General features: G+C 40.4%; 1 protein-coding gene across 3 annotated transcripts in view; it reads right to left on the reverse strand.

Moving 5' to 3' along the window:
* The window catches only part of CUBN (cubilin), a 290799-nt gene that overhangs the window by 237527 nt on the left and 39498 nt on the right, over positions 1-13774 (reverse strand). For all 3 annotated transcript variants that reach the window (XM_070800876.1, XM_070800875.1, XM_070800877.1), the window contains exons 7-13: positions 11613-11739; positions 10507-10669; positions 8585-8716; positions 7631-7726; positions 5654-5772; positions 5037-5223; positions 3315-3427 (exon numbers count right to left, since the gene is read on the reverse strand). In XM_070800876.1, coding sequence (XP_070656977.1) covers positions 3315-3427; positions 5037-5223; positions 5654-5772; positions 7631-7726; positions 8585-8716; positions 10507-10669; positions 11613-11739 — 937 coding nt within the window. The remainder of the gene's footprint in view (positions 1-3314; positions 3428-5036; positions 5224-5653; positions 5773-7630; positions 7727-8584; positions 8717-10506; positions 10670-11612; positions 11740-13774) is intronic.

A 13774-nucleotide genomic window follows, 5' to 3' on the forward strand; every position in this document is an offset into this window, starting at 1 on the left:
AACTCTCACATCCATACATGACTACTGGAAAAACCATAGCTTTGACTAGATGGATATTTGTTGGCAAAGTAACATCTCTGCTTTTTAATATGCTGTCTAGGTTGGTCATAGCTTTTCTCCCAAGGAGCAAGCGTCTTTTAATTTCATGGCTGCGGTCACCATCTGCAGTGATTTTAGGGCCCAAGAAAAGAAAGTCTGTCACTGTTTCCATTGTTTCCCCATCTATTTGCCATGAAGTAATGGGACTGGATGCCATGATCTTAGTTTTTGGAATGTTGCCTTTTAAACCAGCTTTTTCACTCTCCTCTTTCAACTCTATCAAGAGGCTCTTTAGTTCTTCTTCACTTTCTGCCATAAGGGTGATGTCATCTGCATATCTGAGGTTATTGATATTTCTCCCGCCAATCTTGATTCCAGCTTGTGCTTCATCCAGCCTGGCATTTCACATGATGTACTCTGCATATAAGTTAAATAAGCAGGGTGACAATATACAGTGACGTACTTCTTTCCCAATCTGGAAGCAGTTCACTGTTCCATGTGTGGTTCTAACTGTTGCTTCTTGACCTGCACACAGACCTCTCAGGAGGCAGATAAGGTGGTCTCATATCAGTTTATTGTGAATCAAAGGCTTCAGTGTGTCAGGGAAGCAATAGATGTTTTTCTGGAATTCTCTTGTTTTTTTGCTATGATTGGACATTGGCAATTTGATCGCTGGTTCCTCTACCTTTTCTAAATCCAGCTTGAACATCTGGAAGTTCACAGTTCACGTACTATTGAAGCTTAGCTTGGAGAATTTTGAGCATTACTATGCTAGCATGTGAAATGAATGCAATTGTGTGGTAGTTTGAACATTCTTTGGCATTGCCTTTCTTTGGGATTGGAATGAAAATGGACCTTTTCCTGTCCTGTGGCCACTACTGAGTTTTCCAAATTTGCTGGCATATTGAGTGCAGCATTTTAACAGCATCATTTTAGGGTTTGAAATAGCTCAACTGGAATTCCATCACCTCCACTAGCTTTGTTCACAGTGATGCTTCCTAAGGCCTACTTGACTTCGCACTCTAAGATGTCTAGCTCTAGATGAGCAATCACACCATTGTGGTTTACCATTGTGATAACCATTGTGTTTAATCTGCATCATTAATATCGTTTTTGTACAGTTCTTCTGTGTATTCTTGCCACGTCTTCTTAATATCTTCTGCTTCTGTTAGGTCCATACTTCTTCTGTCCTTTATTGTTCCCATCTTTGCATGAAATGTTCCCTTGGTATCTCTAATTTTCTTGAAGAGACCTCTAGTCTTTCCCATTCTATTGTTTTCCTCTATTTCTTTGCATTGAGCACTTAGGAAGGATTTCTTATCTCTTCTTGCTATTCTTCGGAACTCTGCATTCAGATGGGTATATCTTTCCTTTTCTCCTTTGCCTTTCACTTCTCTTATTTTCTCAGCTATTAGGGGTCTCTGAACCTCTCAGCTGATACCCAGCCTGGATGGATGGCTTAGGGTGTAGGCCTGTATAACGGGTATTCATCTTTGGTGTTTGGATGTCATTAAGGGATGAGAAATATCAAGAGCAGACATCAGGGAAAGGTACTATGAAGAGTTCTGAGTATGCAAGCAGGTGAGAATAAACATATAAATATGTCTCCAAGTTAAAATGTTAGACTGCGCAGACTTGAATATAGTAATATGACTAAAGAAACATAAAAGATTTTGTGCCGACAACCTCATCTGAAACAGCCAAACTATCAGAGGTGGTTGTTGAAAGAATCTAATTTATGATCTAAAACCACCACAGCATTCAGCTCGTGAAAAAGGGAATCAGGATGTTTTTGAAATGCTATGCTAGGGTACTTTTAATATCTCTTACCCAACATTACATCATTTTTGTCCTTGAAGCAATTTCAATGAAAATCAAATAAATGTTTATAAATTGAAGTATCCTTATTTCAATATTATATAAACTGTATTATGTAAACTGTGATGGGGATAAGAAAATTCACAATACTCAAGAAAAACAGCATAAAATTTTTTTACAAGCTCACAAGAAAAGCATTAAAAGTTTTTCACAAAATGATTTTTTTCTTGAAAGAAACATGTTTTCAATGTCAGGAAACAGAATTCATGAAAACTAAATGGAAGGAAGGAAATTCACATAACATACCCAATGGGAGATCAACTTTGGAGTTTACTCTATTGTGGGATCACCAGACCCCAAAGAATCCTTGCTCAAGGGAAAAAATATTTCTAACCTTGACAATGACCTCTGCAACATTAGTTTGCTGGGAAAAGTTAATAGTATTTCAAGGGAAAGCCTTAGCTAGTCAGATATGCAACTTTAATTTAATGAGTCCATGAGTTGGTTGAGAAGTAAATATTTGGAAAAGTCTGAGTAATGCTGGAGATAAAAGCACTAAAAACCTTGGGCTAGGATCTTAATTTGAAGACCATTTGCCCAGAAGTCCAGTCACTGGAGTCAAACACCCTGGGTTCAGGTCCCTGCAGGCCACTTAAAGACCTCACACCCCTGGACAGACGTCTCAGCTGCTCAAGGGTAAATGAGGTGATGGGAGTTAAAACGCAATAATTAAACATATGTAAAGCAATGAACATAGCACACCTGGAGAGTGTGCTGTCAGATAAGGAAACCATCTTAACAGCAGTCCCCATTTTGGCATAATGATCAACCTAACATTGAATGATCACTACCAGTTTGGTAACAATATGACTTTACAAATGGCTGACTTTCCGTCAGCCAACCCATGTAAAGAAGTGTCTGTACTGGACAAAGCACAGGCTTTGAAAGACAAACTTGGCTTTAAAATCCAACTAGTCCAATTACCAGATAAAGAGTGTTTTCAAAAACACTGCAAAGTGCACAGTTCAACTTTGTTTCCTCTGCAGTGTGTGGAGAGTCCCTCTCGGGGATGAATGGAAGCTTTCCCAATTACTTAGCTTCTCATAGTTTCCATTATTTCATCTACACAAATGAGGATACCAATACTGCAATTAAAAGAGTTAGTGTTAAAAGTTTTCGAGAAAGGTATACAAAATACTTAGCCCAAAGCCTGATACTTAGAAAGTCCTCAACATTTTGTAGTTGTTCAGTTGCCAAGTCGTGTCCAGCTCTTTGTGACCCCCAGGACTGAAGCATGCCAGGCTTCCCTGTCCCTTACCATCTCCCGGAGCTTGCCCAAGGTCCTCAATATATGATAGTTGAATTATCATTATATGTAAAATAGTGTAATATATAAATGTAGTACGTATTCATACATAAAAATGAAACACAGTGCGGCTGGGAGGTGCTGTATTTACCTTTCCCTCTTCAGTGTGGATAACCCAGAAGCAGTTAATGTCATGAGCATAAGCAACATCAGGGCTCACAAAGCTGAAGCTCCCATTCATCCCCGAGAGGGACTCTCCACACACTGCAGAGGAAAAGAAGTTAACTGTGCTTTACAGAGACTCTGGGAAGGAAGAGGCCAAGCAACTCCCACTCTGCCCCTGAAGCCTTTAGAGAGTCTGAGTAATTCATGTTGGAGACAAAAGCCTGCCATTCTTTCTTCTCATCGGTCTCCTTCTTCCTTCAGCATCTACTCAATTCCCACCTTGTGCTCAGAGTCCAGCTTACGTGTCCTCATCTCCACCTGAGTTTCCCTGCCTCTCAGTGTTTCCTCTGGCCCTTATTCCCTCTGCGTCTGTGACACCTGACCCCACACAATTTAATTCGTATCTTTAATTCTTGTCTCCCCTCTGCCATATCAACCTTGTGTCCTCAACTGGAAGAAGAGCTGAAAGTAGGTGGAGATTATTTTATTTTCTGTTTCCTTATTTTTCCACAGGGTCTACTAGAGTCCTAAACACACAATAAAGCCTCAGTAGATGTGCTGATTCAAAATCAGGAGGAATGAGGGACAGGAGGAGCAGTCAGAAGAGTTTTATGGAGAAGGCTGAATACGAAGCCTTCCTTGGGGACAGATACATTCTGATGGGAAGCAATGAAGGATTTTGGAGAGGTTTGGGAAGGGAAATTTTCCAAATAAAGGAACACAGCAGAAATGTGGTGGCACACGGCATCAGGAGATAAGGAAAGCTGTCTGGCTTGAAAGGGCATATTTTTAGGGAACTAGTGAAGAAAAGGTTAGATGGTTAGGGTGAGGCTTGATTGTAGAGGATGATTGAAAAAGTCTCCCAGGTTCATTCGCAGTGTAATAGTAACTCTCATTTCACTAGATGATTTGCATGTTATCTAGTAACCTTCAGTACCTTCATTTGGTATTTGGAGGTATACATGGTTTTCTCCATTTTATAAATAAGAAAAACTGAAGTTCAGAAATTAAGCTACTTCCTTGAGACTGTGGCTACTAAATGGAGAATCTGAAAAACCCAGAAATGCAGAATCCAAAGGTTGTCTTCTTTGTGCTATAATTTACTCTTTTATATCATTTTAATTTTAAATGTCTTTATTCCACAACTAAACTCCTTGAGGGCAAAAGCTCTTTTATATATTTATAAGAATATATACATAGATATTTTTCACATATACTCCTCTTGTATTCCTCAGTATGCTAAAGACTTTTTTTTATTTTAAATTTAAAAAGCAAACAAAACAAACAAACAAACAAAAACCCTAGCCCTGATCTTTATTTAACAGGCAAAAGGGAGCCACTGTATACTCTAGAACAGGAGAGTGACATGAGTATCTGTAATATTCCAGGGAAATGAAATGGCTGCTATAGAGGAGACTCTCCTTTAGAAAACTACAATAACTTAGTATATTCTGCTTTCAAAAGGGACATTATGAAAATGGAAAATATTAATGTTTTCTTTTATGAAAAGATGTGCATGGCTGAAGTTGAATTCACCTTATCTTACCTTGTGAATTTCAACCATTTCTGCAAGGGAAGACTTAGTTCTAAGCCTTTGAGCAGCGGAACATGAAAGCAGGTTGTTCAGTGGAAAAGCTACAGCAGGACTCACTCAAGGATGACACTGCTAAACTGTGAGCCTCTGTGGTATGAGAGATGCTGAGTGTACCTTCCTGGGGAATGTGACAGAGAAATCCAGTCCAGAAATGTGTGCATTCACAACTGAAAGCATTAACGCCGTCCACACACGTCCCCCCATTCAGACAGGGGTTGCTCAGACACTCATTGATGTTTTCTGTGCAGTTGACACCGGTCCAGCCCGATTCACACTTACAAACATAACCAGAGACTGTTTCCTAAGGAAAGAAGAAACACCATGTCACAGAATGGAGGGACAGACAGTAATCATGACCCAACCTAAGTAATAAAGAACAGCATGCTATGTATTTCAAGGAGAAGGTGTTGAACCGCAAGCATCGTCCAGGAGCCTAACTACTAATTCATTTAAATGTTAATTCCAAAGAATAAGAAATTAGATGTATTTGGGTCAAATTGTAGGCTTTGTTTTACTGCTTTGTAAATCACTGAGAGAAAAAAATGAACTCATTGGTTTTTCCTGGGAACTAAAGTCATTACCTACCTTTTATCTGAAAGCTATTGACAACTCTTTATCTTAAGCTTGAATCATTACCTTAAAACTCATAAATCATAGAAAACATATTGCACAGAAGGGATCTAAATTTATTCTCCAGCACTCAGTTCCCTTAGGAAGAACAAAGGACTCACAATGCATTGTCCATTTACACAGGGCCGACTCAGGCAAATATTACTGAGTTGCACACATCCATTTGGCCCATAACCATTTCCAGTATATCCCGGAAGACAAGTGCAAAGAAGTAAGGAACCTGTTTGGAAATAGAAATGGAAATGTAAGTGCAGGTCTCCTTCACTCAGGCCCAGGAAGGAAACTTAGGCTCTGTGGTCTAAATTAGGAATCCTCAACGTCTGCGCATACCCTGGGGCAGACAAAGTGTGAGGTGAAAAGATTTACAATCTTTTTCTCCCCTAGTTTTTAATCTTAAGACTAAGAAAGACAGCACACACTATCAATACTTCATTTACAGATTGACAGTGGTGCTGTCAGTCCGTATGTCATAGTCCCGAGTTGTAAAAAAAAAATGTGAGGCCCAGCAAGGGGAAAGGGAGTTTCCTATTAAGGAGGGGTTGGCAGCAGGAAAGATCATTCCTGCAATGATGGTATCTGTACACATACTGAGCCCTAGAAATACATACTATTATAAAACCTCTGTTTATGGATGAAGACAAAGCACAGAGAGATTAAGTGCCTTGATCACAGACCCATAGCTAGAACATGGTAGAGCCAAGGGAAAAATAAAGTGCAATCTTCCAGAATTCAACTCCTAACCACTTCAGTAGGCTGTTAATCATTTAACAAACACTTAAATAGTCATACATATATATTTAATATGTGCATACATACGCATTTATATTCTCTCATATATATGTGAGATATATGTGACATGTGCATATATATGACAAGTTAGTAAAATAAAGGCAGTGTTTTGAAATAGCATGAGATATGATATATAATTCAATAAATGGAGTTGGAGACACCTATTTGGATAAAAACATCAAACTAGATTTTTACTTGATGCTATAGATAAAAATAAATCCTGAAAAGATCAAATATTTTAATATTAAAAATAAATGAAAATAAAAAGAACCATGTGTCAATACTTGACTTTCAAAGACTTTGGTAGGGAAGGCCAAATTCTAAGAGGAGAAATGCTAAAATGAAAGATTTACCTTATTGACCACATAAAAATTTTAAACTTCTAAATAGAAAACACTACCATAAAATTAAAATAAAAACCACACGCCAAGAAAAATATATATAAAATATAAAACAATGAGATAATATCCTCATAGTACAAAATGAAATTTCACAGATCAGTAAGATAGCAGATGAACAAAGGACCTTAAAAAAATTAAATGGCGAGGAAATATATGAAATTTTTCATTATTTAATTAGTACTAATCAAAGTTTTTTGACTTAGTCAAAATTAAAATAATGAGAAGGCAATTTTTGCCTATAAAATTGATGAAAATGAAAACTCACTGTAGTACCCGTTATTGTCAAGGGTGGGGTAAATGTATATTTGTACAGACTGCTAATAAGCAAATAAATTATTTATTCTTGAAAAAAAAGTTTAGTAATATGCATGTATTTTTAAAGTTTTAGTAGGTGAAGCTTTTATGCAACACTGCAGACCCTGAAGGTTTTTGCCCTGGATCCATTTTTTTCCTTTCTTAGTAGGGAACTCTTTATTTATTTATTTACTTTTTAGGAACTCTTTAACTGAGGGTGTGGGCACCTGGAATAAAGACTATATTTCCCAACCTTCCTTGCAGCCACACTTAGCCACCTCACTCAGTCAGGCCAAAGGCCCAGAAAGGAGAGTCCTTAGAGACAACTGACATGTTCTTCCTTTCTCCTCTTCTCCTTGCTGCTAGAATACAGTCATGCATCTATCTGCTGGCTTAATTATCTTGGGGAAAATTTGCAAAAACTAGAGCAGATCATAAAAAATCCAATTGTACAGTTTTATAACATGGATTGATATTTGGTTTGAAGACCAAAGTAAGAATTTTGGAAATAGAGGATTTTGATTTTAAAAGGTTGATTTGCTTTAGAAGGTTATCCTAAAATACCCCAAACCAGAGGGAGAGATGAGTCATTACCTAGAGCCAAGGAGCATGACGCCTGTGGGTGGCAGCCTCCATTATTGACCGAGCAGCGGTCTATGAGCGTGCAGACTCTCCCATCGCCCTGATACCCTGAGCACAGCAAGAGCAGGCAAGTGAAAAACAATGTCAGCAACATGCAAGAAGAAGAATCCCTATCTGAGAATCAAATATCAAGACCCAGACCAACCAGAGATCTTCCATCATCAAAACAGAAAATGTAAATAAAATATGTCATAAATAAAATTACACAGTTAAGAAAATGGACAAGAATTAGGCACCTAATTTTGGAAACAATGTTCAGGGTTGTTTCTAATGACAAAAATAAAAATTAAAAGATATGAAAACTATGGAGAGACTTAGAAAGTGCTGACTCTAAGGAAGTGACATTTTTCAATCACAGTGACTTCAAAGCTTTGAGCTGAATTATTTGAAAAGTCCAAAGTACTGCTGTTTCATGTTAATAAAACATACAGGGTTTCAGTTTGCCCCTTAGAACTCCCTGAACTTCTTAGATAGTAACTCAATTTAGATTAGAAAATAGAAGTCATGACTTCTTTCTGGAAGAGAAAGGAAATGCATGTGTATGATATGCCTATCATTAGGTCTGGTATTTAGTAAACTTTATATGGAAAACATCTCAAGAATCCATTATATTAATAAACTGTGGGAACAATACATCTGTGATCCACAGACAAAACCTGTCAAGTTCTTCATTATTTCAAGAGGCCATCCCACAGTTGGTAAAGGCTTATTATTTTCCATTGATATACAAAGTAACTTTTCTTTCTTTCCTATAACACATTCTAATATATCCTGGATCCAGAAGTCAAACTTTTTGCACTACTCAGCTCGCTTCCTTAGATATAAGTCATATTTACAATGGAACACAAGATCCTATTTTAAATGCATGTTGTGTCTGTAACGGTATCAGGAAATTTGGTGTAGCACCTGGTGGACATGAATGACAGTGGTAAGATCCATGCGTATTTATACACTCCACAAGAGGAGCCACAGAACAGCCGCCATTGTTTATCTCGCATTCATTGATATCTTCGCAAATGTATCCATTTCCTTGCCAGCCTAGAAAAACAGAAGGTTTGAAAAATTAGTTAAAAACACGTAAAAACCTGCTTAACTATGTAAAGAAACATAGGTTAAAATGGTATATGTTCTCCCTTTCAGATTGGCAAAAGCTGATTTAAATACTTATAATCAAATTCCGGCAGATAGGTGGGCACATCTGGTAGTCTTATATGCTATTAAGAGTCAGAAGTTAGATTAATTAAACCTATTTGAAAACAGATCTAGCCGTGTTCATTAAAGATTTTAAAATACATAACTTTTGACTAACAATTCCACTTCTGAAAACTCACTCTACAATGATAAAATTGTCATCAGGTTTTATCTGTCAGTTTATCATTCATAAAGATGCAGGTAAGTCTACCACAGCATTGTTTAATGGGGAAAAAAAAACTCTTAATGGTCCACAGTCACATATACTGAATATACTATGACTCATCTATACCAATGGATGCTAAAAGCTATTTTTAGTAATATGTGCACACACTGAAGGATTTTCCCATATATATTTTAATGGAAATATCGAATTTTAGAAATGTTATGCAGAGCTATGATCACAGTTTGGGGAAACAATTTTTCTTAAAACCTGCATATTGGTCTGTGTGTCTGTATAAATGAAGGAAAAGGTAGAAGAGGAGAGAGACACAGGGTTTTCCGATGATAACACCCAGGTGAGGACCACTAGACTCTGCTGCTGCTGCTGCTAAGTCGCTTCAGTCGTGTCCGACTCTGTGTGACCCCATAGATGGCAGCCCACCAGGCTCCCCTGTCCCTGGGATTCTCCAGGCAAGAATACTAGAGTGGGTTGCCATTTCCTTCTCCAATGCATGAAGTGAAAAGTCAAAGTGAAGTCGCTCAGTCGTGTCCGACTCTTAGCGACCTCATGGACTGCAGCCTACCAGGCTCCTCCGTCCATGGGATTTTCCAGGCAAGAGTACTGGAGTGGGGTGCCATTGCCTTCTCCGACTAGACTCTAGTTGAAGGAAAGTTACTGGGCTCAAAATAGCCTGGAGTTAAAACTCCCCTCCGGGTCCTCCCCACCATTCTATGCAAAACAAAGAACTCTCTCACCTAAAGAAAAAAAAATGGACATTAAGGTTGATTACGCCCAGCTCCCAACGGGTCCCAGCCTCTGGCCAATCTCCAGAATTCCCTGCCCCAGCCATTTAAGAGAAACACTCTAAACAACCTTGGAGAAGAACAGGCCCCCTTAAGACAGTAGATTTCCACATATATGCCTATATATACTTACTGTTTTCTTGGGTTAGGGCAGCAGCTCACTAATCTGACTGCTGCCCCTTCTCGCCTCATTAAAGGTGATCTGTTCCTGTAAAGTGCCAGTCTCGTTCTTTTTCTGAACCTCGCCTTCTCTAGCTCCCTTACCCTCACTAGTGAACACACTCAGAGATGAAACAATTTGCCCAAGTTTACAAACAGCTGGCTTGTATGAAAGGTGGGACCAGAGCACGTGTCTTTTGATCTCAAATTTAATCAAGATCATGGCCACAGCAATAAAATGACTGACCTCCCAAACTCTACAGCTAATCCTGGCTGTGCCATTTAACTTTACCACCCTTTGGGACAAACCACCCATTTCTTTCATTAAACTGCTATAGCAGTTAGATGGTCTGAACTGGGATATAGTGAAATAGGACATGAAACTGGATTGGAAAGCATCCTGAAAACAGCTTTCTTATTCCTCGACAGTGAAAGGAAATTGCTCCTGCCATCTTGCTTGACTGGCATGGGGAGCCTGGCACCTGAGCCCAGGAGGGGACACACCCACATACCTGTGGGGCAGGCCCCACAGTAGAAGGATCCCGGGGTGTTGAAACACCGCACAAGTTCTGAGCAAGGTGCAGGCCAGAGGTTGCACTCATCTACATCCAGCGTACAGGCCGTGCTGTTCGACGGGGCCTTCCACCCAGCATCACAGATGCAGCTGTACTCAGGCTGTAGGAGCGACAAAGGTGTGAAAGCAGGCAGTAAGGAGGATGAGCAAGAAAAGCCTTTGAAAAATCTCACTGAGCCTGCAACTGATTCCTCTTCTAATGTGCATTTCCATGAGACCAACTGAGTGGCTTCTCTTTTCTTCCCACATGATTAAGCATTTAGACCAGACCATGCAAAAAGAGAAACGGCTTTATTTCAGAGTAAGGGAAACCTATAATTTGCCCCCAAAGATGCCTGGAAAAAAGCAACAACAATCAAGAGCTGTAAGTCAATATAATTAAAGTCAATCAGCTCAGCCTGCTTTTAGAGGGAAAAACATCCATGTAGTCACAGACCTTGGAAAATCAATTCTGTTTTTTCCTTTTTGAAGGTCACACACACACTACCCTCCCACCATGGCTGGAAGGGAACCATTTTCCATCACATAGGCAGGGAAAAAACAACAACAACAACAAGTAAAAATAAATACCTGAAGGTCTCAAGGAGGGCCAACTGGGCCAGGGCTGGAGGACCTCTGGGCCAGGAATTAAGGTCAGCACAAGGGATACTTAGACAAGTGGGCTCAAAGGGGCTCTGGGGCCAGGACAAATGCAGGCTCCTTAAAAGTGAATGTCACAAACAAGGGCAGGACTTTTGTGTTTCCATATCTTGTCATTGTTAAAACTCACAAGGCCAAGAGAAGATCATGTCTCACAGCGAGAGTCATGGGCAAATAATAAAAACATGAGTAATTTAATGAAATCAGCCTCTGGAGTCGTTTTCTGCTTTCTTATGGACAACCCTCATCACCTTCCTCATCTGAGCCCAGCTGAAGGGCAGGACGTGACTCCCCTCTGCAGCCCCACAGGGTCCTGTGTGTATACACACAGCTACAGAGAATGAGGAACTAATAACCAGCCTACCCCCTCCATCCCCGAGGGGGCCCACTCTGCAAGGGACCCACCTCTCCAGCCTTCACTCGGACCAGATCCTCGCAGATGCCGTGCACGCAGCGCGCCTTGGAACCCCCCTCACAGTCATCATATTTGGATGCACACTGGGGGCCGTGGGTCTCAGGTGAGCAGAGACAACTGTTGGTCACACAAAGCACAACTCAGGACCCGTTTCTTAGCATCAGTTAAAAAATTAACAATAATTCTGATTGCAGGTCAGTGATATGCACATAGAATCATAAACCAGAAAACCAGATTTACTGGCTGGAGTCTTAGAAGAAAGTCACTCTGCTCCTCTTGAAGTGGCAGATTGAGTAAATGTGCTGTCATCTCAAATACGTGATGAGAGGGCACAACTACCTCTATAAATTCTTCTGCTATCAGGTCAAACAGCACTGTCACAGGTCAGACAGCTATGAACTAAGGGGGATAGAGTTCATTCAGGATGGTAGGGATCATCGTGTCCATTCATTTGCCACCCAGCTGGCTCCTCCAGTGAGCACAGGTGACCTTGACCAAATGGGTAAATTCTCGAATATACTCTAGGTTTGTATAACCCCATGGGCAGTGGTATATCCACATCTCAGAATCTTTGATGATGATAATCATATTGCAAAGGCCACATTTCTTCTCTCCATAAGAGATAAGTTAACATAGTAACAGTTCTTACATAGCCACTCACAAGATGTATTTATTACATAACACCTAAGATAGATCCCCTGGAGAAGGAAATGGCAGCTCACTCCAGTATTCTTATCTCGAAAATCCCACGGACTGCGGAGCCTGGTAGGTTACCATCCATGGGGTCGCAAAGAGTCAGACATGACTGAGTGACTTCACTTTCACTTTCAAGCTAGCCTAGCTGTTTTGTCCTAAGATTTCAATTCAGTAATAATCAAACAAGCAAGGCTTGCTCCTTGGAAGAAAAGCTATGAAAAACCTAGACAGCATGTTAAAAAGTAGAGACATCAATTTGCCAACAAATGTCCATATAGTCAAAGCTATGGTTTTTTCAGTAATCATGTATAGATGTGAGAGTTGGACCAAAAAGAAAGCTGAGCACTGAAAAATTGATGCTTTTGAACTGTGGTACTGGAGAAGACTCTCGTGAGTCCCTTGGACAGTAAGGGACAGTCAGTCCTAAAGGAGATCAACCCTGAATATCCATTGGAAGGACTGATGCTGAAGATGAAGCTCCAATACTTTTACCACCTGATGCAAAGAGCTGACTCTTTTGGAAAAGACCTTGATGCTAGGAAAGATTGACAGCAGGAGGAGAAGAGGGGTGATAGAGAATGAGATGGTTGGATGGCATCACTGACTCAATGGACATGAGTTTGAGCAAACTCCAAGAGATAGTGAAAGACAGGGAACCCTGGCATGTTGCAGTTCATGGCGTCACAAAGAGTCATGCATGACTTAGTGACTGAACAAAAGTTGTTTTAAACCATCGCAATCTTAAAGTTGCTAAGTTAGTTTTATATCTACCCTGCAGATTCAGAAGGAAGATTCAGAAGGAATATGGATGGTGTGAGACAGCAGCTGGGGAAAAGGGAAGAGGCAGAGAAGTCACAGAGCTCATTTACACATCTGAGCACAGCTGACGGGGTGAGAGTCAGGTCTGGTTGGCACCGTTTGCCTGACTTGAACTATGTTGGCCACTGGGGCCAAGGGTCAGAGTCAAGGAACGAGGACCTGTGTGGCCATGGACTGTGAACTAGTTTCTGAGTGTTCTGGCAAAGGGGTCACTCTACCAGGTAAAGAAGCTCTTTTAGTGATATGTGTTGAGGATTTCCCCCAAGCTGTTAAGAATCTGCCTGCCAATGCAGGGGACACGGGGTTGGATCCATGGTCTGGGAAGATCCCACATGCCTCAGAGCAACTAAGCCTGTGCACCACAACTACTGAAGCCCGAGTGCCTAGAGCCTGTGCTCTGCAACAAGAGAAGCCACCGTAATGAGAAGACCTCACACTGCAACTAGAGAGTAGTCCCCATTCGGTGCAACTAGAGAAAGCACAGCAAGGAAGACCCAGCACAGCCACTGATTAATTATTTTTTTAAAAATACACGTTGAGGCACAAAAAGCTCAGCTGATGTCCATGGGTAAAAACAAACATGTGACTGGCAGCAAGGCAAAGGAGAGTTTGGCTGTTGGAGAAGCACCAGGGGCCT

This window comes from Bos indicus, chromosome 13, assembly GCF_029378745.1.
Source record: "Bos indicus isolate NIAB-ARS_2022 breed Sahiwal x Tharparkar chromosome 13, NIAB-ARS_B.indTharparkar_mat_pri_1.0, whole genome shotgun sequence".
Taxonomy (NCBI): Eukaryota; Metazoa; Chordata; class Mammalia; order Artiodactyla; family Bovidae; genus Bos; species Bos indicus.